Genomic DNA, 27,626 nt, shown 5'->3' with positions numbered 1-27,626 from the left:
CATGTTATAAACTCCCTAATCATCAAAACTGTCTAACAGAATCTAACTGCGTCATGCATAGATACTGCTAAATAAATGTTAAGTAAACTACGGTGCAACTATGTCTCTTTCAAACAAAGACTGTATGAACAATCTCCGTGGATGATTTTGTACAAATTTCGTCTGCTGGTACCCCGTCTTTGTAATGCATGGCGATAACTGATAGGTGTGCAAGACGCTTCTCTACCATTGTAGACTTTGCTTAAGCCTTCAGCTCCTCAGTAGAAAAAATGACCTCTCTGCTTCTGAACTTGTGATAGGCAGTGTACATGCTATCAATAGCAGACGATGAACATTCGGGTACAACCAAGAGTCACAGGCTCCCAAGGCCAGGAGATTCTGGAGAAGGTTAACTTAATTAATTGTTGGGTATGGCCTTCTTGCACACTTGTTCTCTTTTCCTTGCTTCTTGCATTTCCTGGTATGTGCTTTGCCATACTGACTGCCACCTTCTCACTTCACTTGCTAGAGACTTCGGGAATGGAAGATCTGCTTTACATTGGGTCAACGTCTGAACGAACCAGAAGGATAAACACTAGACACAACAATGCTCGGACATTATCTTGCTCACCACTAGATCGTTCGCGCATCTGAAGAAGCAGGAAGTCTAGGAGAGGTATCGCAACGGATCGTTTGTAGTGCTCAAACGGACTCCAACTACTAGTAGGTGCATGTATTGCTCCAGTTTCACTGTACGTTCGTTTGTCTTGGAACAGATTCAACGGATCCAATCCTGTCTGCGAGTCGAAGAATGTCTTGATACCAGTTGTCGAAGTGGTTGTATATATCCTGCCTTGTTGCCTTCATTCTTTCAGTTACGTGAGTGAACCATTCCCTACGCAACAAAGATATCCTGGTCACGAGTCTGGAGTTTCGCTGCCAGATGTCTCACTTCGTCAAGAATCTGCTTAGTTATTTTTAATTAAATACTGGAAATGAGCGCAATGCGGCTTCAAGACCTTGTGCTTTAACTCCGAGGCCAACAAAGGGGGGGAGGAGGTTGCAACCACCACAATCCCTACGGCCACCAATCCCCAGGGTCGTCAGCACAGTGCTCAATCGTTGTACTACGTTTCCTGTCAATAATATTGTCTGCGGCCGCTTTAGCCGTCTGTCAGTCATCCATGGTGTCACACTCCAACTTCTCGCTAGGCGACAACTCTGTTGGTATGTTGTTTGTGTCTTTCGTGGCTTGCGTTGAACATAACTTTAAAAGGTCAAGACGAACGACCTGCCGTTTTCTTCCGCTTACCGACTGGATCCTATATGTCACATCAGACAAATTTTGACTAGCGTGTATGGTCATTGCCACCGTTTATGTAGCTTAGATGTTTGTTCCCGCTTGACATGTGGCACGTGTAACCACACTGTCTCCAACTCTGTACGTACAACTAGTTAATATTGTTTTGCAACGCTGTATTGGCAAAAATCCAAAGATGTGCGGATTTTGTTTCTCTAATATCATTGTTGAATTAGGGTAATCCGGGGTAATTCCGTACACGTTGGTGATCTGTACAGTGGCGGATCTAGGGTAGAGGCTGTGGGGTTGCAAACCCTTCCCCCCTTTTGTTGGCCTCGGAGTCTAGGCACAAGGTCTTGAAGCCGCACTGTGCTCATTTCCAGTATTTAATTAAAAATAACTAAGCAGACTCTTGACAAAGTGAGACATCTGGCAGCGAAACTCCAGACTCGTGACCAGAATATCTTTGTTGCGTAGGGAATGGTTCACTCAGTAAGTAACTGAAAGAATGAAAGCAACAAGGCAGGATGTACACAACCTTTTTGACATCTGGTATTAAGACATTCTGCGACTCGCAGACAGGATTGGATCCGTTGAATCTGTTCCAAGAAAAACAAACTTACAGCGAAACCACTTACAGCGAAACCGGAGAAATACACCTAACAGTAGTCAGAGTCCGATTGAGCACTACAAAACATCTATTGCGATACTCCTCCTAGACTTCCTGCTTCTTCAGATGCGCGAACAATCTAATGGTGAGCAAGGTGATGTCCGAGCATTGTTGTGTCTAGTGCTTACCCTTCTGGTTCGTTCCAACGTTGACCCAATGGAAAGTCAATTTTCTATTCCCGAAGTCTCTAGGAAGTGAAGTGAGAAGGTGGAAGTCAGTATGGCAAAGCAAATACCAGGAAATGCAAGGAGCAAGAAAGGAGCAAGAGTGCAAGAAGGCCACACCCAACAATTAATTAACCTTCTCCTGACCTTGGGAGCCTGTGACTTTCAGTTGTACCCGAATGTTCATCGTCTGCTATTGACAGCATGTATACACTGCTTATCACAAGTGCAGAAGCAGAAAGATCGTTTTTTCTACTGAGGAGACTGAAGACTTAAGCAAGGTCGACCATGGCAGAGGAGCGTCTTGTACACCTATCAGTTATCGGCATGCATTACAAAGACCGGGTACCAGCAGACGAAGTTTGTACAAAATCATCCACGCAGATTGTTCATACAGTCTTTGTTCGAAAGAGACATAGCTTCACCGTAGTTTACTTAACGTAATTAACATTCATTTAGCAGTAGTCTATGCATGATGCAGTTAAATTCTGTTAGACAGTTTTGATGATTTAGGGAGTTTATAACATGACTCATTGCTAGAGATATGATGCCATAGTTGTTGCCATTTACTTTAGCTAAGCTGTAAGAAGCCCGAGCCATTTGCACCTCTAAGAATACAAATGCGTTGACTGAAGTAGGCGTGGTCTATCAAAATTTGCAACCCCCTCTTTTCAAAAATCCTGGATCCGCGCCTGCTGTATGGTGTAGACAACGCGTCATTTTAACTTGTTGTTGTATATTCCGTTAGCATTGGTCACTGCACTAAATACAGGAAATTTCGTGCTCATGTCCTTGCTCACCTCGATTAGCTAAAAACAGGTTCTAATGTGAGGGAAGGTCAGATTTGGTGGGTAGCGCAATTCCGTACACTTACAGTACCAATACTCGCTTTTCTCAAAGGTCTGGGGTTTCTAACACCGTTCAACGCGCACTAACACTTACAAATCGAGTCTGCGTGCCTTTCTGAGATGTACAAGTAGCGTCGTATCTAGAATCAACAGCGTAGAAATACATGGTCACAGATGTACGACCTGAAAGCTAAACCTACTCTATTGTCACCTATTTTACAGTTATCAGAGCTGGAACTTACAACGTTGTCGTGATTGAGCGGAGCGCCAGTGAAACAGATAGGGACCCGCCCCCGCAAAATTGCATGGATCGTTACTAGCAAGTCTTGTCTCCCGAGCGAGTTTAACGCTGACAGGTCGTAGCAACAAAGGCCAAATACTACGGCTACAAACAGATTTGCAAAACGAGCTTTGTTCCTAAAAGTTAGAAACCAGACAAGACATCAGATGTGGTACCTTCGCTCAGAAATCGCTGTCTAGATTCTACAAACGATAACATTGGTCGTTTCTTTTGTTCCTTTTGGAGCGCTAGACAATCAGCTATTCAACGAGCGCTTACTTACTAGAATAGAGCTTTGTTCAGAGCAGTGATCAGCCATTGAAATCAAACTGTACTGAATTACCCCGGATTAGCGTAATAAATGAAGAATAGCATTTCTATTAAATTAAAATCAATATAAATTTCTACTTTGACTACAGTGTCTAGAACATGACACAAACAACCGTGGTACAAAATAGTGTACACGAGCAAGACTTTAACTCTAACATACGGGACCTCATATTAGGGTGAATTCAACTACTTCATTTCCTCTCTTGCCACGAGGTGCCAACATGGCTGTAGACGCGCTCGGTCTGAATGGCGAACCGTACGGAGACCTCCGAGAGGCGATGCCGTACAAGGACCCCGACTCAGTGAAGCTTTTCATCGGCCAAGTACCGCGTTCGTTTACCGAATCCGACTTGCGCCCCTTTGTGGAAGAGTTCGGACCGATACACGAGCTGTCCATCCTGAGAGACAAATCGACAGGGGAATCGAAAGGTAGAGCTGTATGATACATATTCACGCTTCCGACGGTCGAGTAGAGCGCGCAACGAACGAGAAACCAGAGAAAGGGCGTGAACTGCTGTTTCCCGTCAAGCGCATAGAATCTTCCCGCGTGAATGCCCGCCAGTTGATGTACGTAAGAGTGTTGAACACGAGGGTACACCAACCGATGTGTACCTGTTCATTTTGAGTGTAAATATCGCTGTCGAGAGGATGTCATCAGTGGCAAAGGGCGTGGAGGGTGTGTAAGATCGAAAATTGTAGAGCCTGCGTCGGCGGACGCCAATCGAAACGCAACGCTGGATGTCTACGCATTAGTACAGTGTCCTCTTGTCGAAAATCGCCACACTATGGGAAGAAAAGCGGAGAACACTGACGCATGAAAATGCACGGGCTTGTTCCTTACTGTGAGTGTTTGTGTGTGTGTCTGTGTGTAACCGTATTTGAACGTTGCTAGGTTGTGCGTTTCTCACGTACTGCAGTCGAGACAGTGCGATCAAAGCTCAGACGTGTCTGCACGATCGGAAGACGCTGCCGGGGGTCGGTCGGTCGTCGTTGGTTTCACTGTTTCGCCTCTCGACTTGTGTCTCTCGTTGCAGGGTAATCATGCGATGCAAGTCAGACCGGCTGACTCACTGAAGAAAGGTGAGAGCGGACGTGACTGGGCGACCACCACATATGCGTGAGTGGGTGGGGTCATCGGGATGTGGTCTTTGGGCGTGACTTCAAATGTCCATGCACTATTTCTAGCTCACCGATGTATTATGATGGTATCTTGAGATCAAGTAAGAAGGGACTTAAGACATACTTGCCAGTCAGACACATAAGAATTTGTTGAGAGTGTATTTGTATGTACTGTGACCAGTGTTGGACGACATCAGAAGAATTCACCCACGATATTTTTGTCAGGCAGTCATATCACGATATCTTGCCTATTTGCAACTCAGTATTCTTGCAGTAACTCTACTAATCTTGCAAGGATTGTGATAATCTTACATACGTAACTCTTACCTACAGTTGGGCTGGAAGTTTTTGGACAAAAACACTAGCAAAACAGCTAGCATTTGCTCGAATCCCAGCATTTTCACGCTTTGTATTAGTAGCATGTTCTTAGCCATTCATTACGTGGCAGCATCCGTCAGCTCTTTCTACAGGGGGAGGATGGGGGACAACGGGAGGAGGATGGGGGACAACGGGAGGAGGATGGGGGACAACGGGAGGAGAATGGGGACAACAGGAAGAGGATGGGGGACAACGGGAGGAGGATGGGGGATGGGAGGAGGACGGGGGACAACAGGAGGAGGACGGGGGACAACAGGAGGAGGACGGGTGGACAACGGGAGGAAGACGAGTGATGGGATGAATGTACTTGCTAGTGGCTGCAAACTTGTCACGTATCTTTCTATGGCTAGACCATCGACACAACCTTTTTTTTCACGGTGCTTTCCCCTCCTTGATCTTGCTGTCAGCCAGATGGTAATGTCAGTCTATGATGTAGCTCGTATTGTTGCTCTTGCATAAGACTTCTTATCTATGGTAGGCATGATGTATCGTTGTGTCACTCGTTTTGGGCTTGCCATCTTCGCTGCTCTCCAACCCAAACTTTTAATTATGTAATGCCAGACTATCAACGTCACCTTTGCTTTGGCAACGAGATCTGAAGACATAACCTGGTGTTGATTCAAGGCAGTGAACATACAAGTACTGTAAACAGGGCTGTTTGCGTGACGATCACATGAGATTCTTGGATACCCATACAAACTTAGCGTGATATATTGCATTGCACTTGCAGAATCAACCGAGCCCTCGGAATATTGTGATATTGCCCAACACTGACTGAGACACAGTGTAGGGTCAGCTTGTCACCATGACAAATTGTCATGCTCATTGCATGCTGTCATTTAGGATATTTGTCTGTGTGTCTGTGTTTCTCTGTTTGGGGGCGATCTCCTACTAGCCTCCATGCAAACGCACACCACTGCTTCCTCAAGTTTGCATCGAAGTCTGCTTGTGGTTGTTGGTTTTGTGGCACTCGAGTGGCCGTGAAGTGAAACCCTGGGGAAACAAAGAGTCACAATTACTTTGGTAGCTGATATATGCGGGTAGTTCGTGTACCATATTGCATACTTCCTTATTCTATATTTCTACTAATAGAGTTTTTGCCTAAGTCGTGCATTCTGCTAGTTGAGAGTACATCTAGCAAGTGTAAATCGTATTTATAATATGTGTATATGTTGTTTGAAGACATATGAGCGACCATTGTGGTGCATTTGTTTTAGATGAACCGAAGCTTTTCATTGGCATGTTGTCTCGTACTGCCGGCGAAGATGAAGTCCGTCATATGTGTCGTCCATACGGTAGCATCGAATCGGTCACTGTGCTAAGAGACGGCCAAGGCAAAAGCAAAGGTGATTTGAGGAGTCTAAGTGTCGGTGATAATTTGTTGTTGTTGTTGTTGTTGTTGTTGTATGCAATGTGAGTAGCCACACTTCTGGTGCTTTCTCCTTGCTGGATTGCTATATTAACATAGTGGGAGGTCTAAGTAGGTGTCGCTCAATGGCATTCTGCTCATCTCATGTGTGTGTGTGTGTGTGTGTGTGTGTGTGTGTGTGTGTGTGTGTGCGTGTGTGTGTGGTCAATTACAATTGTAATTTATTAGCAAAGATTATGCCTGTGAAAAGGACGTAATAGTAAAAAATCCACATTCGTTCGTCGATCTTATGGACTTGAATAGCGCATTGAACTTCAGCAACAACGAGACAGAAATAATCATGAATTTTGTGGCCCTTGTCGAATTTCCACAGCCATGATGATTGAGCACAGTCCCTTGACACGTCAGACGAGAACACAAGGGTGCTATAGCAGCAATCTGCATTCAAACAACACGTTACAACAAGCAGCAACTGAACAAGACTAGTGAACAGAGAATGAGCATAGATGACTAGACAAAGGCACGCCCCACCCAGCGCCAAGTCGGATGTCGATCAGTGAAGAAATACACGGATAATTTGGTCACAAAACATACCTCCCTTCTGCAACAGGACAGTAGTTCAAGGTCTACAGGTTGAATTAGGTGTACGTTCGCAGGCATTCAACTAATATGACGTATGACAGTAATCAACACAAGGAAGACGAACAGAATGTGATTGCATGACACCTACTTAGACCTCCTGCTATCTATAATTAAAGAGGCCTTTATCATCGCAATTCTCAGGGAGTGCAGAACAAGAGTGGATTAGGCATTTCCCCAGACCCTTTCTTACGTGAAGTATGATGGCAGAGAGGGTCTGGCTATGCAAGATTAGAGAATGACTGGGAGCATACTAGAGTTGCACTGATAATCGAGTCGGTTATCTGCAAATATAGTAGGTATTATATCGGTTTTATACGGAAATCAGTAAAGTTTGCATAGGTGCGTGCCGATAAGTGCGCATGCATAGTCAGTCTGTTAAGGCCACTTGAGTGGTGCGGGTGTGTGTGAAGAACCAGAAGTCCCCCATTTGGGAGCATTGTGAGGTGGCTGAGGACATGAGATTCGTGCGTTGCATCAATGATTACTTGTATAATATCATTATGTCAGATATCAGCTATGGGTATGGCTTTTTGCTTGAATATCAGTCATCAGTATGTTGTCCGATTACTCTTATCAGTGCAACTCTAGAGTATATAATGTGACAGGTGACAAGAATTCTATTTATTGGGTTACATATCACCACTTTTTTGTCTTGCCTATGATTACTAATGGGTGATTGATTACCTGAAACGTGTGAGTTTTTATACTTGTGACTAGTCTTGCCCTCTTTTCGTTTCCAGACACTTAATCCTCATTGCAGTGAGACTGGTTTTAGACCACCTTGCTTTGTCAATATTATGATATTGATCAAGGTTAGGTTACCAGTGGGCTACTTCTCTAGAAGATACTTTGCCCTTGTTCATGCTAGGGTTTAGAACTGGGTTTGCTACTGCTTAGCATAACCAATTACAATACATCAGGTCAGTTTACAACAAGAATGTGGGTTATCCATATTGCATATCACAGCAATGAATCAAAGAAGATTGCTCTACTTTGTGTTGGTCTGGCAGTTTTCTCTTGAGCAAATCGAATCTGCAGCACAACTTGCGGAATTCTATAGCTGAAGACATTGCATTTGCAGATTCTGACAGCTGTTGCTGTTCTATCACAAGCATGTGGTCCCTACACTTGGAGAAGGCAGTTGAAGACGGAAAGCGGTTGGAAACATTTCAATTCTTGCATTGGAATTGAGTAGTGTAGCTTGAGTACATGATTACAATCATTTGCAGTCTACAGCTTATTATGACTAATTACGGACGACTGGGCTAGCTCAACTTGTGAGAAAACACGTTGCACTTGATAGTACAACAAGGTTCTCTAACCCTAATGTGAACACGGCCAATAATTGGCTGTAGCGGCTACTGGAGCTGGTTAGAGCTGGATCTAAGTAATCAACACTATATTGTAAATTTCACTATATAATGAGGCATTGTCTTTTGACATACCACTTTGTCTCTTGACACTATTGAAGCTCTTGACTTTTCCGCAGCCTCGTTATTCTCGCATAGTACGACTCTGTCTATTTGAAACGTTTTGGTTCTGCTCAGCTTGCTGTAACAGTAGTAGTCCATTCCATGCAGTCCGCATGCTCTATCAGAAGAGCAATCCAACTCTCCAACTGTTGTTGAATGGCGAGGTTGAGTGCTCTAGTTAGGCGTTATGATAGAGTTGATGCAGATGTGCACATGTTTGCAGGCTGGTAGGAGACTACGAACACTACAGTGATTTACATAAACTATGAATCAAATGATACACACACACACACACACACACACACACACACACACACACACACACACACACACACACACACACACAGACACACCACACACACACACACACACACACACACACACACACACCCGAGGCTTAATAACATGTCCACAACTAATGCTGACATTCGGTTATGTTGCACAAGCTCTTGGTTAAAGTGCCCAGAAGTAGTCTTTCATAATTGATCTCTTGTCTTGTCTAGGTTGTGCATTTTTAACATTCGGTACTCGTGCAGAAGCTATTCGAGCAATCAGTGCACTTAATCACAGTACAACTATGGAGGTTAATTGTCATGTGAATTTTTGTGACGTGGATTTATTGTTATTGTAGTACTGTGAATAGGGTTGTAATTCTCCACTTGTTGTCAAGTTTGCTGACACGGAAAAGGAGCGGCAGCAGAAGAGGATGCGGGACGGTGGTATGGCAGCTCCGTCTGCATTAGGGATGGGCATGGCGATTCCAGGTGGAGTGTTTGGACCGTACGGCGCTGCCGCATATCAACAGCAGGTATAGGTTGTGTGTGTGTGTGTGTGTGTGTGTGTGTGTGTGTGTGTGTGTGTCTGTCTGTCTGTCTGTCTGTCTGTCTGTCTGTCTGTCTGTCTGTCGGTCTGTGATGTACGTATGTATGTTTGTGATGTATGTATGTCTGTTATGTATGTTTGTACACTAAGTTTGTCTTCGTCTGTTCTTGCATTGTCATCTTGGAGCATTTGCACCTTAAATTACTTGGGAAAGCAACGAGCGTCCTTGATAATGGCTGCACATGTAGTCACGTCTACAGAACATAGTGTACCGACTAGCTTCCAAGAGCAAGAGAGTTGTCTACATGACTTGTTGTGGCTGTTTTTCTGTTTTTGCTTAGCAGTGACATCTGCTATTTATTGTATGTTTTCACTGTTCGCCTGTATGTGCCATAGACTGAAGAGATGTGTGGCATTGTCTGCAGTAGTTAAGCCTAGTTCACAATATTGACGTCAACAATAGAAATGAAACTTATGACAGCATTGACATCAAATGATGCCGCTCCTGTTGAGGTGGTGTCTTTGAAGTTTGATGCTCAGCTGAGCGTCAACGTCATATTGTGAAGCAGGCTTTCACATTTGTATCTGCAGTTAGAAGACATCGATTTTGTCCGAGTTTAAGAAAATACAGCAATCTGTTTGTTTGTCTTGTTATTTGTGTGTTCATCTGTCTGTTTGTTGGTTTGTTTGTCTGTTTGTCAGTTTTGTGTGTCTGTTTGTCTGTTTTGCATGTCTGTTTGTCTGTTTGTTTTGTGTGTCTGTTTGTTTGTTTGTCTGTCTGTCTCACTGTTTGTCTCATTGTTTGGTTGTCTAACTGAATGCATGTTTGCATGTCGTGTCCATTTTCTATTGCTATCCTTATTGCAGTTGCTGCAGATGAATCCGGCTCTTGCTCTGAGCATGCTTGGTGGAAATGCCGGGCTAGGACTGGCGTCGCTATCAGCTTCTCTTGCAGCGCAACAACAGCAGCAGCAAATTGGGCAGCCGCAACAACCACAAGTGCAGCAGCAGCAGCCATTGACGAGCATTGCCGGGCAGCAAGTACAGAGAGGACAGCCAGGTGAGCTTCACTTGGTGTGAACTTGGCATAGCGTATGTCTAAATGACAGGAAACATAGTGTATGATTGGATTTTTTATATTTTTTCTGTCTTTTCTATGCGACGTGTCTATGTGTGGTGCAGTCATATCTATTGTCGTTCTGCTGTATTTGTCGTTTCATCTGTGTGACTAATTTAGATTTATTTTGAATTTTTAGCTGTTGGCACAATGGGTAGTGTAATGAGTGGCACGATGGGTGGAATGACCAGTAGTATGAGTAGTGTGCCCGGTGCAGCCTCAGTGACCGGCGTGGGAACCATGGCTGGCCTAGGCAACATTGCCGGAATGGGAAACGTGGCCGGCATGACTGGAATGGGATTAGGAGGTCAGTGCACAAGCTATATATTGTGACTAATTGATTATTTTTTGTAAGTTTACGTAGTTGTTGTGCCGATCGTAGGAAAATTGTGATTCTAAGTCGATGGAGCTTTTTATGCGTTAGTCGAGCTGTGACTTGATCGAGAATGCTAGAGGGGTGATAAGATATGAGGGTTCTCTCCAGAGATATAATAGTGTCGCGACCTGCCACTACTATCCGGAATGACTCAGGGTTCTCCCCGGAGATAATAGGATGGTGGTATGCCATGCTATTTTGCTGGCCTGCCCCACTATTGCTCATTACCCGAGGCCCGGATTTCCGGGTGGAGGGTATAGTAGTCGTTCCACGACCGTACATCTCACCGACCGTATATATAGTTGGTTAGTGGAGATGCAAATGAAGCTATTTCGACCAATAGACGAGAAGTGGTGTCATTACTGACCAATAGACGAACGTGATGTCATCATGAGGCTCCACCTCTCTTCGTTTGGTAGCTGCTAAGGAGAATTCGGCCATCGGGCGTCCGTCCTGTACATGGTGTTTAGTCCTTTGCTTTAACTTAAGGGTTTAGCACATACATTGTACGTGTATGTTTCCCCAACAACAACCAGGGCGAGGTGTGTAGCTGTACCTGACTTGTAACATTTTACTTGTTCCACAGTGTTTCTGCATAGTGGCTCTGCAGTCTGCCAGCTTGAATTTTGGGTGTGCGTGGCTGAGCGGCCGTGTTGTTGCAAAGATCACTAGTGCCGTCTTTAACAGAAATTTGGCGTTTGACGGGACTTTGCGAAGGAGAATGTGCATTGTCCATGACAGCATCTGTTTGTCGGACAAAGCGGCTTGGCCGACCTGTAAGTACGCTAGTGCGTCTCTATTCAGTTCTGTTTTACGGTATCCAAAGTCAGAGCGAACAGACGCCTAGCTAATCTACATGTGCACATGCATGTTTTCTCGTGCATGTTTTCTCGTGCATGTTTTCTCGCACTGATGTTTTGTTTTGGCTCTGGGGTCACCTCATTACAACAGTAGGCGACGTCTAGCTAGAGAAGCCGCACAAACAACAAGACGCTTAGAGAAGCTGCACAAAGAACGAGACTTCTACATTCTTGTTAGCTGGAAAATCGGTGGTGAGCTGCTTGTTTGGTCTCCATTTGTAACCTAAGTTTCCCACCAACAAACAGAACAATGATCACACCCGTTACTTCATCATGTAAGGCGAAGATTGCCAGCCGGCCTAGCGTCGAGGCACTCCGACTTGTAACATGTGGCTTGTTCCATCATTTGGAAACAACTACATTTGTAACGTTCCCACATCTAATTTTGTTTTGGCTCTGGTACCAATGTCACGCCTAAAACTGGCCATAGTTACAACCTCAAAGCTGCACAAACAATCACCTGCACAAAGAACCGACGAGCGAAGGTTGTAAGAATAGAAGCGATGTCCTACGGGACCTTGGCTGACTGACATGGGTAGCTACCCGTTGTACACAGTACCAGCCACTCACGTTACCTCAAGCTGGACCTGTGACCATTTCAATAATGCTTCTTATTTATTACCCACATTATACCATTCTGTCGTACGATTTTGTCATAGCGCGACTAATTTACCTTCAAGATGCATACCGGCCGAGGGTTTGCACTTCAAGTGCTTCTTCATTTTCTTCTCGACTACCACACTAACTTGTGTTCTACTAATCCATTACTACACATCCTTTCTCAGATAGCTTTGGCACATTCCTGTATATATATCGTATTCCTTCGGATAGTGGCCATGGCTTCTATTTTAACTAGGTTACAGAGCTGCTGCCTCTGTTTTTGAGCCTCTACTTCACATGGTGACACGTTGAAACTTGAATGTCACATTTCTTTGTTGACATAATTGGACACTTTGAAAGGCTGGCCATCCGTGGCAGGTTTAGCTGTAAGTGCCACGACTATAATTGATAGACAAGTGCTGGTAATGGGATGAGATTGATGCAGAAGCATCAAGAGCATGTGATATGGGCTTGTCCAGTAACTTGGCAGCCGAGTGCGGCTGTAATTCAAGTGTGGCTTTTATTTCAACAAGTCTCTTCAACTGCGGCTTTTATTTGAGGGCGACACTAATAAGTTAAGAAATACAGTACTGTTAGGGCATACGAAAATTGGCTGAAAGTATGCCCAACTTTGACACATGGTACACACAGTGAGGTGTGTAAAGTGCGTAGGTTTGATCACTTTAGGAAATTGAGGAAAGCTGATCCAGTTTTGTATCATGAAATTTTGAGCATCGAGAAATAGTTTGTCAGACTAGAAGTGGCTGTGAATTTTATGACCTTCAGCTAGTGCTGTCATAACATTGGAAGTTGCATGACGTTTATAGCTGACGAGGGGACGACGATCAATTGGTGTCCAGTTGGTTATTGTATTGAGTGAATTATCTTTGTGCAGATGTATAGTGTGTGTGTGTGTGTGTGTGTGTGTGTGTGTGTGTGTGTGTGTGTGTGTGTGTGTGTGTGTGTGTGCATGCACGGGTGTGTGCATGCACGGGTGTGTGCACTTGCGCGCACGTAAACGTGTATGCAGGCATGTGTTATCTTTTCTTGGTGTAGCCAGACTTAGTGATATTATTAATTAATGAAGTATGACTTGGTATGAATTGTTGTGTAAGTCTGCGTGCTTTGTGCTCGTTATTTATTTAGGTGACTTGTTTACAGGCATGACAAGTCCTGCCGCCGCCACAAGTGGTGTCACACCCGAGGCTCTCAGTCAGGCATTTGGAGGAATGGGCCAGTTTGGTGGTAAGTCGCTCGGCTGGCAAACAATACGAACAGAACGATAACCGATCGCTTGCTGTGTATGTAGCATTTCAGGGAGGCTTTCAACCCGTTTTTCAACAATTCAATCGGATTCCACAAAAGGAAGGTACGTACAAGACACTTGTCGCTGTCGAGTGTAGCTGGTATTTACCTAATGACCTACCGCATTCGCCCAATGCAAGCCCCGGGGCTAGAATTGTGGAATACGAGAAGCTTGTTTGTGTACTAATGAAAGACTGAGGCTTGTATTCATACGGGGCTTGTGTTATGTGGTACGAAGATATTGAGACTTGCAAGTTACTGTGTTCACGTGATTGTCCAGCTACATAGTCACTACCGCAAGTTGTCTGCAGTGAAGTCTTCAATGTCTGATTCTACCGAAAGTGCTCGATTATCTTCCTCTTGTACTGTGACATTCACCGGCACGGCATCTGTCCAGTTGCTTCCACTGATTGTGATGTTTGACTTGCTTTCCTTTCCTTTCGTTCTTCATGCACATCAGTAGAGCACTAGCAGGACCCCGCCCTATGAGGGTAGCAATTTAATTTTAAGTTAATGTCAGCCCTCCAACAATAAATTTCTCAGTTGGTTTACTCACAGTTGCTTACTGACATACAGTAGTACACTGTACTTCTGTATGTGTACACCATTGCTTAAAAACAGACTCGCCGTGTCCATTAGCGTATATTTTCGGTTGAGAGGCAGATGATTAATTAAATAAGTAATATAATACACTGTACTCCAAACACGAATATTTGAGGTCATCAAGTGGCTGTGTTATAGGTGTTAGTGAAGAGCGACTAAAATTGTCGATTGGCATGTTGCAGACGCGTGGACATACAGAAGGGGGAGGTTGGTGTATTATAGCATAGGATCTTCCACGCCATCAACATTGGTAGTGATTCCTGCACAGGGCTCCACACAGCGCAAGACGGTTTTGTCGCATGTGGCCACCAAGTAAAATAATTAGTCATCAGCTCAGTACCTACACCCTAACAGCCTTGGAGACCCAGTACAGACCATAGCGCATTTGAATGCCTTGGAATGCCACGCAGAGTAGCTGAGCACAGTTGTGCATTTTATGTTAAAGATGAAATTACCGTCTGCCTCCACTATCACTAGGATGGAGTGGAGTAGAGCATATTGCTGATAAATTGATTTCGAGATATTGTCGGCAGGGAACCATCTTGCACTGGGGTTGATGATCGTACCTGGAAGGATCGACATGACAATGAGCCAACAGACGATCAAGCGAGAGACACAAGACAATGTGAAAGCTACTGTACTGTACTGTACATGTATGATGCAACACAGCAGTGTCTTTTGACACTTGTAACTCTAATTGGAAGGACCTAGGAATGTAATCAAATGCATAGTACATGCAGCCATTACCTCACTAGTGTAAATTGTCACAAACTGTCTTGCTAATTGGCTAGTATAGCAAATTAAATACATGCTTCAATTATCTCTCAAACCACAGGAAGTGTCAGTTTCCATGATGCAAGTGACAGATTGCAGTAAGGTGTCAGATTTCAGGGAGCAGGTGTTTTACCCACATGGCATATTGCCAGATTTGCACTTCCTAGCATTTCTGGAAGAACTGGAAAGCCCAGGCCAACTGATGACGAAACAAGAGTAGATTAGGTCGCCTCTGTCGACTTACAAGTGTCCAGTTACTCGCCTACTGCAAAAAAGTTGTCTCCAATGCAACCAATTTGTTTGCAATGTGGAGCCCTGCTACACCATTGAAAGAATATATGATAGTTTTAATTAAGTGGTTCTCGCCTGTATACATGCAGGTCTCTTTTTATTCAGTGTTTTTTATATTAAGAACAAGACTGAAGTATGTTGCAAAGTGGTTTTGAATTGAAGCCCGGGGCTTGAATTTTTTGGTGGGGCTTGAATATGGAAGGTTCAAGTAGTTTGTGACCAGTGGAATAACATTGGGAGGCCTAGTGTTTTGCAGAAGCTGGAGTCGAGAAAGAACGAGGATACGTGCTGTCGCGCTCTGTCTGTGTAATTATTCTGTGTATTCTGTCTGCCTGTGTAATTATTCTCTGTGTATTCTGTCTGTCTGTGTCTTCTGTCTCTGTATTTATTCTCTATGTATTGTGTCTGTCTATTCTCTATGTATTCTGTCTGTGTATTTATTCTCTGTGTATTCTCTATGTATTTTGTCTGTGTATTTGTCTCAGTAATTGTCACGTAATCTCGTTATAGACTTGTATGTTTTTGAGCATTTGACGAGTACTATAGACACAGTTTTCTCTTTTGTCAGGACCAGACGGTTCGAATCTGTTTATCTATCATCTACCGCAGGAGTGGGGCGACTTGGACTTGTTTCAGTTATTTATGAATTACGGCAATGTCGTCAGCGCGAAAGTTTTCGTCGATAAGAACACACAACTCAGCAAGTGTTTCGGTACGTGTACGAGAGTACAACCAATCAACATCCTAACTAACGATCCAGTAACCCTAATCTTGTACTTCTAGGCTTCGTAAGCTACGACAACCCGGTGTCGGCCGCCACCGCCATCCAAGCCCTCAATGGATTCCAGATTAATCAGAAGCGTTTAAAGGTTCAACTGAAGAGACCGAAAGACGCGAATAAGCCCTACTAACAGGTAGCCTCGACGCGAAGCCGTTTCGTCACTTGTCCTTATTTTGGCGGGTCACCATACGAATGTCTTTGTGCGTTTGCAGCTCTTGTGTCGTGTTCGTCTCGTGGGAGGCTGTTACTCTGTGCTGTACCAGACACGTGTCGTCTCGGTTGTTGACTGTGATGTGTATGTACTCGTTTGTTTGCTTGTCGTGTAATGTCGATCGAAGATGAGAAATGTATATCTCGAGTGGTTGTCTCTTGTTGTGCCGTTGTCGTCCAAATGTTAGTTTGTTGTGTTCCTCGTCGGTCGGTCTCGGGCTGTTTTCGGCTGTTATGATGTGGTGGTGGCTGCTCGTAGTTTGCAGCTTCTTTCTTCGTGGGCTGTGGTTCGATTGGCGTGTGCTGCGAGCAGGTTTGTGGGTGTCGTCGTCGAGAGTCTGGAGGACGAGGATGCGGTCGGTGAGAGGAGTGAGATGAGGTGCTGGGAGGATTCAGCGTGAGTGACCATGTATGTGAACGTAGATTGGTGAGAGGAGTGGGATGACGTGGTCGGTGGGAGGAGTGGGATGATGTGGTTAGAGGGTTTGGTGTGTGACCAGTGAGTGAATGTAGACAGGTTGGTTGGTTGGTGGGTTGAGCACTCGGGTAATGGACGAGCAAGTGAATGACAACATAGGAGCTCAATTGTCCCACCAACAGTCAATCAGTGCATTGATATCAATAGAATGTGCATGTGTGGTCGTTGATTTCAAAAGGTCATAGCCAGCCTGTGACAATATTAGAAAATTTTTGTTAAGTAATTAATCGTTTAATGTTAACTGTGTGTCTACAGTGTTGGAAATCAGTGAGTGTTGTTTAGATATGGCATTACTAAAATTTTACTATACACAAGTGTATGTGTGATAGAATTTTGTGGACGTGTCAGCACGTGGTCAAAGCATGTGAACTAGTCGGGCGCGCGAGGAGAGGACTGGGTGTGCAAAGTCATGGCCAGGAGACCGGTGTGCGGACTTCGTTAGATAAATAGGCTCTAAAACTAGTACGCAGCAGCGGTTTTCTAAATATTTTTTTGTTATGACACGTGAGAGGTAGATAAGCTAGTTGTTGCGTCTGACCTCTACACAACAGTCCGTCAGACCAGGAGGTGGACGTCGATGTGCCATATGTGTTGCCAGACATGTGTGCGTTCGTGGGTGTTAGTACGATGTCTGGCAAGATGCCGCGTGTTCAAGTGTCGGTACAGACTGTGTAGCTTCATTGTGTAGTGCGCGCGTGGAGTATCCGGGGCGTTGCTTTGCTCCTGTTGCATGAGAGAGGCGTTCCCATCGGAATACGCTGCTCGCTCGACGACGAGCCGTTGAGTCATGACGGCGGAAAGCGACGACGACGGCGGCAACTACCTGAAGGAGCTGACGGCCGAGAAAGAGGGTCTTAGTCCGTCGTATGGACACGCGCTGCGTCTACTGCAGCAAGGTGAGCAGTGGCGACATGAGAAACGACGGTGGGAAGCCGACGTCTTGGGAGAAGCGAGCAGCTTTTGGGTTGTGAGCGTGTCTAAGCTACAGGCATTAGCGTGGAGTCGCTAGGAAGGGAGCTGCATGTGTGTACTCGAGCCTCCCGGTCTGCATACATTCAGTCAAAAGTTTGCATCGCTTTTGAAGCGGCAGAAATGCGTTTCTTTGTCATTTTCGTGTTTTCTTGCACGAAGACGAGGCATGGCTAGTGCTCGTTGTCGGTGAAAGTGTTTTTCACACGTTCGCAAATGTGGCCTCGACCTCCAAGACTCCCGGCGCTACACCGGTCTGGGAGGCCCAGGCTAGTGATGTTGGGGAGTAAAGTGAAAGGAAGTTGTCTTACGTAGTTGTACTCCTTAGTTCTGTAGTAGAGTCTGTATGTTGTCATGTGTGAGTGAGAGAGATTTTTTGAATGTTGATGGTATATTCAGACTCTCGGTGCATTAGTCCAGAGCAAATGTGTTGGTAAAGAAACTGTGGGTGATTGAAATACAAAGTACAGTTGCCTAGTTAAGTTAATGGTTCTGAACTCGAAAATACATACAAAGTTAACAGTATTACAGAGATGTCAACGTTTACGAACAACCATTGGGTGGGAATCGTTTTCAATGTAAAGACACTCCTACTTTCTGTGGGGGCTCATTTTTCCAGATGCTACTTAATAAGTTTGCCGAGAAAGTTAGAACCATTATGTAGAGTAAGCATCTGCATGCAGTAAAGGCTAACACCAGTAGACCAACTGAACAATTGCAGACCCCTCAACTCACGATTTGCAGCCAATTTTCACAATTGTCAGTCTTTTTCCCTGACAAGGTTATTGTGAGACACTCTGACAGTCGTTCTGCGCAGACTCGTTAGCTCCGTCTTTCTGGACATAGCAGATTCTTTGAACTAGACTCTATATACGGCTCTGCTTGCTTGTATCTGAGGTATCCGGTGTACTACTTACAGTAAAAGTAAATACGTAACGTTTAGAAGTTTGTGGCAAAGCCTTGGCGCACATAAACGTCAAGCTAGACCAACATAATCTACAGACCACGCCCACTTTAAAATGTTTTAATGCCGTGGTCATTTTAAAAAGACAGTTTTAGTGCCAAAAAGGTTGAGAGGTCTGCAAATGGTACATTAGTTTGGCTAAAATGTGAATATTTACAGTCACGGCTCTATCTGTGTTCCAAAGTGTTCCAAAATATTCTCCAGAATTTAGATTCTAGTATATGTGAGATTTGAGCAGCCATGCGTGAGAGTGTGAGACAGACCTGAATGCGTGAGACTTGGCAGCACTCATTTTAGCTTGCTCTTTCTAGATTGTTCTGTGTCGAGTGGTCAATATCTATGCCTTCAGTTTGGGCTATGTATCAGTATGGCATTAGGATTAGGGTTAGGTATATGCATGGTTTGTATTGGCAATTCATGATATATTGTTTCAGAGCGCAGATTTAGACAATCCATGAATTGCCCAGTACAATCCATGGATTGCCAATACAAACCATGCATATACCTAACCTTAACCCTAAGTCACACTTTGTGCATAACAGATACATCGTATACTTACTGTTTACAGAGATCGACAGAGTACAAGGGAGGACAACAAATGGAGAGGAGACGCCGTCGATGGTTCGTTTGACTGAGAAAGTAATGATCCCCGTCGAAGATCATCCGAATGTACGAGAGTATGCAGCCAGTAGTCGGATGTTCGATGTTATGCAATAATTGCCTTGTAGTTTAATTTCGTCGGGAGGCTTCTCGGACCAAGAGGACTAACACTGAAACGGATGCAAAGCGAAACCGGCTGCAAGATGACAATTCTCGGTCGTGGATCGATGAGAGACAAGGAACAGGTTACATCCAGTACCGAAGGAATTGGCTAAGTTGCCATTTACGTTTGCTCTTGTCTTGTTAGGAGGATCAGTTGAGAGCCTGTGGTGACGAAAAGTATACTCATCTGAGTGAGGAGCTCCACGTTGTGATCGAGGCAACTGGCACAAAAGCTCTGGCTCAGGCGAGACTCGCCGCCGGTGTCGCCGAGCTTAGAAAAATGATGATTCCTGGTGTATGATTGTCATAACAACCTAAAATTTAATAATTTAGATGTGTTGTGTTTTCATGAATAGCAGCCTGGGGTTACTATTTTAATCATATCAGAGCATGGCAGTAGAAACCCGTGATTACTATTTTTTAATCATCTCGGCATGGAAGTAGTAACCTGGGGTTACTATTTTTCAATTATCTCAGAGCATGACAGTTGTAACCCGGGGTTACTATTTTTTTGATTATCTCAGAGCATGGGTTATTATTCAAGCAGGGGCTGTTATTGTTTTAACCTTTCTCGACAGACAATATGCCTGTGTACCTACGAGCATTGGACGCCACAGTACCATTAATCAAGTATAGTAGAAGTACAGTACCATAGAGTGCAAGTGTATAAGCCGTCGTATTCTGAACGACTTCAGTGATGGCATGGCCTGCCTTGGAGCTCCAAGATTGCATTGCACAGATGAAAGTGTGCAAACATTTATTCAGCACCTTTCTGCTTATAGTGACCCATGGGCTACTATTTGACCATGGTCTACTATTTTTTCAATTATCTCAGAGCATGGGTTTAGTTATCTCAAAACATGGGCTACTGTTCATACATGGGTTACTTACTACTTGCAGAAATACGGTAAAAGTAGCTGCAGTGTCGATCATTGAGTGACCTTTGCATTGTTGTATTGTATACAGTGCTTGTTGTTGTGCTTGTGTGTTTGGTTACTGGCTGATATGTGGGTGATTGATTAGGTTGGTTTTGTATGGGTTATGAGATGTCGACACACACACACACACACACACACACACACACACACACACACACACACACACACACACACACACACACACACACACACACACACACACACACACACTCACACACGCACACTACGAGTCTGTACCAGCGACATAATATTGTCGATTGTATCTGCCTTTTGCTATACATCCGTTGCATTTCCTGTAGCCATTTGCCGAGCAACTAAAGAACGAACAACTGAGGGAACTCGCCATGATCAACGGAACATACCGAGAACCACCGATACGGCCACCGCAGTTTAGTCCGTCTTACGGAATCGTCCGTGGCATTCAACCGGGTAACCATCCATTCCCACCCGTCAAGATGTCCCCCACCAGCCCCCTACCGAGGACTCCCGGTACTGAGTCAATGTTTCAGGTATTAGTTAGCAGTTTGGAACGTGTGGTTGACATGCACTGATGTAATGTGTCTATTAGGGCTTTGCCGAGATTGGCAGTTATGATGCAGCACCGGGGTAATAATTAATTATATATTATATCTATATAATATATTTAAAGTTAAACCGATTTTGTGTTATGTAGATCTGGGAATGGCTACGGGGCTCACATGATGCATCAATATGGTATGTATGTGTAAAACGGGTATGTATGTGTAAAACGGGTTACGTTGTAAAGCAGGAGATGTGCAACATCTCGTCAGTCATTGGGGTTTTGACACCAACAATCCGGCACCCTACCTTTCGACCAGTTTCTTGTGTAACCGATTGCACATACAGTAGATCATTTCGATGCTTAGCCCTTGCTATTTTGACTTCATTCTTGCACTATACTATTGCATCAGATATATCAGATAATATGTTTGATCATTGGATACGAATACGAATGATGCATGTACTATTGGTTACACACAAACTCTTATCGGAAGGTGGCACCCCGTATGATTGGGTGACTGTACTGGAGACATTTTATGACAGTCTAGTAAATCGGCTTGTTTGTACTGGATGATTCAGATGCATCAGGATGCATACATGTACAGGGAGTAGTCTCGCGTAGCCAGACCCTCTCCGCCATCATACATGTACTTCCGGTAGGATATGCTAGACTATACAGGGAGTACATACAGGGAGTTAATCCAAATACAAGCCCTGGGGTTTGAATTAGATGGTTCAATGCAAACCTTGTTTGTGTACTAATGAAAGACCCAGGGCCTGTATTTAGACAGGGCCTGTATTTACACAGGGGCTTGTATTTACACAGGGGCTTGTATTTACACAGGGGCTTGTATTTAGAAAGAGGCTTGCATTTAGACAGGGGCCTGTATTTACACTGGAGCTTCTAATTAGACAGGGGCCTGTATTTAGACTGGGGCCTGTATTTAGACAGGGGCCTGTATTTACACAGGGGCCTGTATTTTGACAGGGGCTTCTATTTGGACAGGGGCCTGTATTTACAGAAGGGCTTCTATTTAGACAGGGGTTTATATGGAGACAAGGACCTGCATTTGACAGGGGTTTATATTAAGGGAGGGGGTTATATTTAGACAGGGGGTTATATTTAGACAGGTTTATATTGAGGCAGGGGTTTATATTGAGGCAGGGGTTTATATTTAGGCAGGAGTTTATATTTAGACGGGTTTATATTTAGACAGGGGTTTATATTTAGGCAGGGGTTTATATTTAGACAGGGGTTTATATTTAGGCAGGAGTTTATATTTAGGCAGGAGTTTATATTTAGACAGGTTTATATTTAGACAGGGGTTTATATTTAGGCAGGGGCCTGCATTTGACAGAGGCCTATATTTAGACAGGGCCTTGTATTTAGACAGGGCCTTGTTTTATATGGCATGAAGATATTTAGAGTTGTAAGTTGCTTCACTTGACTCTGACTAAGTTGTAAAGTGGTTTGAATTAAAGACCTGGGGCTTGAATTTTGGTAGGACTTGTATTTGGAAGGACTTGTATTTGGAAGGATATGGTAGTTAGAGGTCTATAATGTTATTTACAGACAAGGTTAGAAGTACTCAGTAGGGTACCTTGAATTTTTGAATGAATGCCACGGGCTCTTATTAATTAAAATTAAAATCAAACAAATTGTTGTGTTGACTTTTGTTTGATTAAGCTTCCCAAGCACTTATTAGCTTAATTGGACATCTTCAGTTAATAGAGTTACAGTAACTCCACACCTACCATTGCTTCCAAACTATCACCCGTGGACACACTCACACACACACACACACACACACACACACACACACGACACACACAAACACACACATACCCTTGTTGAACCATGCTCATCACACACCTCTCAAAGTGTTACAGCAGTGCAGCCAGTCATTGCAGAACAAGGAGTGTGATACTCTTATTTGGGCATGGCCACTTAAATCTGATATTTTGTTTGACGACCCATTTACATTTGATTTACTGCCCCGGATTGCTTATTTGGACTTTCACGATCAATGGCATTATCAGTTCGATGTGGAGTGTGCTGTCTCCATAGCAGTAAGGGACGGCGTCTTGCTGTCATCTTCCTGCATTTCGAATCGATCCATGCCATACATCGATCGGAGACCCATAGTGCTCAACCGACTGTATCCACTTGGTTGAGTCTCCACCTTCTTCAACATATTTACTCTGACTCCATTATGGTAGAGAAGTTGTTGATATCACTGCATTGATTTCTCGTTTGTGGTCATTCTGTAGGCAGAGGATCAAAGGAGGATTGGGCGAGCGATCAGCCGGTGAACGTCGCCGGGAGATTGAAGATGCCGGTGACGCGACTGCAACAGAAACAGTCATATCGAGATCATCCCTACTTCTCCTAACATCATTATCATCATCGAGAGAGAGACACACCCACACACGAGGTGATGCTAATTGTTTTTCGTATGTTTTCCTGTATTTTTCCATCATGGTTGATATTGGTATATGTAACTGAACTGACATGCTGACAGTTTACACCTATTTTTTGACTGAGTTAATAGCTAACAGCAAAGTTGATCGTAGCCGGTAATCTTGCTCTAGTGATGACTTACAATCGTTTATGTTTCTCAATCAGTGAACGTCTAACGCTTTTATTAAATGGTGTCCTTCTGAACATCGCTGCTAACTGGTTAATTAAGGCAACCGGAGATAACAAAGGTTATTGTGTACTAACAGTAACCGTTTCTACTGTCTGAGCACTGATCGATGTCTTTGCCTTAAATTTTGAAGTTGAATTTCTTGTATTAATTAAGTGACACTCGCAGTGTCTAGTGTACCATATTACCCCGCTTAGAAGGGCATGCCCTTATAAGCGAGGTTTAGTAGATACTGTAAATCCACAAATTTTGTATACAACTATTTTCATACATTTGACCAGAACCTTTTGTACGCATCTTATTTTCGTAAGGGCTCTAAAGCCTGGTTCACAGTACGACACTCGCACGAGCATCTTGCGAGCGTCCTGGATGCTGACAAGGACGCTGACACAAGCGTCAGCGAAGACACTAGCACTGTACCATTCACAGTATTGCGTCTGACGAGCGTCCATCGCACAAAGAACACATTGCGACAGTAGTTTGGCGCTGCAAATAACCACGTGTACAATGTACTCACGACAGACATGGACGACGACGTTTTGCTTTTGTTGCTGCTGCACTGTAGAGTCAAGCTTTTCTTTTATCCATAGGTCCTTGTAGTCCTTTAACTGAACTTGCCAAATGCATGGAAAACCACTCACACACTCAATGAAAACTTTCATTGACGAATCAATGATCGATGGCATGTGAACGAATAGAATATCTTGAATACATCCAGTTGCTCTGACTGACTTTCGATTGGTTGAAAATGAGCTCGTGATGTTGTCGGACGCTGTGTCACTTCCGGCTAGGACGCTCGATTAGAACGTTTCTCTATTCCAGCATCGTGGACGCTTGCCTAGTGTTGTGCGAGCGTCGCGGACGCTGACATGTGTACAGTGTGACGCTGATGCGCGGTGATCGTCAGCTCCCAGGACGCTCATGCTAGCGTCCTACTGTGAACTGGGCTTTAATGGACAATTTTAGCGCACACTCGTACAGTAACTGTTTCATTCTGTACGTGCATCAGCATGAGTACTAAGGTAAAGAAAAGTATTATCCATACTTGGCTCACGGCAAGAGATCAAAACGAACTAGTACCACTACCAAGGAGATCACGAGCCGCATCCGGGATCCAACAACAGGACATCGCAGTTGTATAGAGAAGGCACTGGATCGAGATCACTTGGCTGCCAAGCACAGAAAGAGAGGACAATATCACGTCTACGACTCAAAGACTAGGCTGACTATTGCCCAAGTCACTGAATAATGTGGACTTTTACAAGGTCACACGCTCGAGCTCGTCTGCAAAAATTTGTTGAATCACAGAATCACAAAGTTCAATCAACCCGCAATGCATATTAAAAACAGTTACTAGTATGGGACCGACAGCCTGAAGAAATGGTACTGTACAACTAGAAATTTAGCAGGAAAAGATCACGGGCAGCTAGACACTTTCTTGGACCTGGCTTGCAAGACAGCAGCTGCGTCTTCGAACGAAGCATATTAGGACTAATTGGAAAAAAACAGACCGTCACTGCTGCGAGAACGTCAACTGTCTGGTTCATCTTCTGTTGATGCCATTGCTAGATGTCGGTCAGAGTACTTTAAGAAACAGTTGGAGTTGAGTGACGTCATGACGTTGCAAACTGGACATGCTTGTATGTACAGAGTTTCATTTTGGTCATTTGTTGTAAAATCGGCGTTTGTCTTGTGTTGTGGTACTGTACATCATCGACATCGATTAAATTTGATGTTGGCAATTTGTAATAACAGTTTGTCATCCAAGAAAATTTTAGTATGATACATTTTAATTTAGTACATTTACAGGGTTCTTGCTACAGCTGCGTCATGCTCAGAAACGGTAGATAGGAGTCTAAAGTCTTACAGCTAAGGAATGTTTGAGAATTTCATACAACTGAAACACAATACTAAGTGACAATAGCCACAAGTCTAGGCTCTACAAAATAACGCTGGATGACAGCCTCGTTCCAAACATACGCACAAGTGTTGATTGCAATCCCCATACTTTGCCTCTGATTCTAGTTTCGGATGCCCTTCCGGTGACCCGGAAAGCACACCTCTTCAGGCTGTTGTCTGGAATGTGTGTGTGTGTGTGTGTGTGTGTGTGTGTGTGTGTGTGTGTGTGTGTGTGTGTGTGTGGTGTGTGTGTGTGTGGTGTGTGTGTGTGTGTGTGTGTGTGTGTGTGTGTGTGTGTGTGTGTGTGTGTGTGTGTGTGTGTGTGTGTGTGTGTGTGTGTGTGTGTGTGTGTGTGTGTGTGTATAACACCTAGAATCTACTCTGCATTGGTCATAGCTTCATACGAAGCAACATCAGTGGTCCACGTCAATCAACGCTTGACGAGAAACTTTCTATAGTTTGCATTATGCATGTGCAACCTATGAACATCGCAATGGGCCTGGTCACACTGCTTCTGCATTTGCATCTGCGTTTGCATTCATTGAAACGGACGGCAATTATAGAAGGGCTTAGTTAATGGCAATCGAGAAGTGCCAGGGCACTTGAACATATGTTACCTGCAATAGCCTCAATGCGACGTCTACCTCACATGAGATCGGCTCCAGTGCGCATGTCCGACTGTAATGAGCAGGCTGTGTGCGTCATGGACCCGTCCATCTCGCCACTTTCCCAAAAATCTCTGGCGATAACTCTGCATTTAGGAGTTGTACGAACAATGCGAAAATATAGTGCATACGAAAATTTAGTGGATTTACAGAGTGAGACCAAGGAATCTTGCAACTATAAGGGCATGCCCTGATAGGCGAGGTAGCTTCGATTATCTAGAGCATCAGCAAGGTAGCGCTTGCGCAATCAGCAACTTGCAACAGGGCGGTGTCTGCAGGAGTCGGAGTGTGTAATAGTGGAATTCGAAGAGCAGTCACTGTCAGCCGATTCTGATAAGAAAAGAAAACTGCCAGAACATACACAGTGAACAGGAAGCATGTCATCATATAGAAGATTGACGAGTACCGTGGTAACAGAGCAGGAGCGTCACAAGCTCGCAGTGTACTCCAAACTGGTTGAAGAAAAGGGAGGAGTTTGCGAACTGACGGAACCAGAAGAATGCATTTGCACAGGCATCATAGATGGGGAAGACAGAGATGAAGACGAGAATGAAGGAGAAACTGTGATTAGATGTAGAGTGGAAATCTGTAGCACGTGAAACATATGCATGTGCATTAGTAGATGTTGTGACTTAGTAGATCTGTGTTAATGGGTAGTGTATGTTTGAATGCATTGACATGGAACTGTGCGTACATTGACTGCAATGTTGAGTCATTCCCTTACCTAAAAGGGCATGACTGTAACCCCGGGGTGGTATACAGGCAGTCTGCTAAACCTTGCGGTATAAAGGCAGTGTCCTTCTAAGCGGAGTAATACGGTAACTGTTTTTGCACGTGCTAGTCCGTTATGCAACGAGGGGCCGATTGATGTATCGAACGTTTATTGGTGTTTACATGCTGCCAGCTGCAGCTCGAGTTGAATGACGTCTGTGTTGTTCGTCTGTGAATGGCAGTCGCAGAGTGTCATGGGCGATGGCAAATTTCAAATCGAAACGAGAACACGGCATCAGTTTTTCATACAGTCATACGAGACTTGTGTGGTGTGTGTGCGCGCGCGCGCGCGTATGTGTGCGTGTGTGTGTGTGTGTGTGTGTGTGTGTGTGTGTGTGTGTGTGTGTGTGTCTGTCTGTCTGTCTGTCTGTGTGTCTGTCTGTGTGTGTGTCTGTCTGTCTGTGTGTGTGTGTCTGTCTGTCTGTCTGTCTGTGTCTGTCTGTCTGTCTGTGTGTGTGTGTGTGTGTGTGTGTGTGTGTGTGTGTGTGTGTGTCTGTGTGTCTGTTGGTGGCGACGAAATACTTGCGACTGCGTGTCATACAGTACGACGTTGTGTGAATAGTCACAGTTGTGGTGGTGTGATACAATGGTACCAAGTGGTTCCATTGAATCCATCATGTTTGATAGTAAAGCTTCTATGCTCGGTCTGATGATGGACCGGCAGTGAAGTGACTAGGTTGTCTTCAAAGCGCGGTGCTGCCAAACCTCAACGGGCGTATC

General features: G+C 44.3%; 2 protein-coding genes across 10 annotated transcripts; both read left to right on the top strand.

Moving 5' to 3' along the window:
- Positions 1-3,784: 3,784 nt before the first annotated feature.
- Positions 3,785-17,436, top strand: LOC134182800 (CUGBP Elav-like family member 3). 9 transcript variants are annotated; one of them, XR_009970423.1, is made up of 15 exons: positions 3,785-4,000; positions 4,464-4,546; positions 4,606-4,688; positions 4,757-4,791; positions 6,286-6,414; positions 9,055-9,134; positions 9,195-9,359; positions 10,241-10,433; positions 10,630-10,797; positions 13,473-13,571; positions 13,636-13,695; positions 15,868-16,011; positions 16,083-16,213; positions 16,604-16,687; positions 17,098-17,436. XR_009970423.1 is itself a non-coding variant. In XM_062650240.1 (14 exons), the coding sequence occupies exons 1-13, from the start codon at positions 3,793-3,795 to the stop codon at positions 16,208-16,210; spliced, it is 1,575 nt and encodes a 524-aa protein (XP_062506224.1). In that variant the 5' UTR covers positions 3,785-3,792; the 3' UTR covers positions 16,211-16,213; positions 16,604-17,436. The 9 variants fall into 9 exon arrangements, 7 of the variants coding, with proteins under 7 accessions (XP_062506224.1, XP_062506225.1, XP_062506226.1 ...); XR_009970424.1 differs by having other exon boundaries at positions 16,604-16,699; XM_062650240.1 differs by having other exon boundaries at positions 16,604-17,436.
- A 41-nt stretch (positions 17,437-17,477) lies between these two features.
- On the top strand, positions 17,478-23,573 carry LOC134182801 (KH domain-containing, RNA-binding, signal transduction-associated protein 2-like). The gene is made up of 8 exons (XM_062650246.1): positions 17,478-17,664; positions 19,270-19,370; positions 19,430-19,546; positions 19,609-19,758; positions 20,701-20,910; positions 20,970-21,007; positions 21,075-21,115; positions 23,195-23,573. The coding sequence occupies exons 1-8, from the start codon at positions 17,556-17,558 to the stop codon at positions 23,314-23,316; spliced, it is 888 nt and encodes a 295-aa protein (XP_062506230.1). The 5' UTR covers positions 17,478-17,555; the 3' UTR covers positions 23,317-23,573.
- Positions 23,574-27,626: the final 4,053 nt, after the last annotated feature.

Source organism: Corticium candelabrum, chromosome 8 (genome assembly GCF_963422355.1).
Source record: "Corticium candelabrum chromosome 8, ooCorCand1.1, whole genome shotgun sequence".
NCBI lineage: Eukaryota > Metazoa > Porifera > Homoscleromorpha > Homosclerophorida > Plakinidae > Corticium > Corticium candelabrum.
Note: the sequence above shows the minus strand (reverse complement) of the source record. Positions and strands in the feature narration are given on the sequence as shown.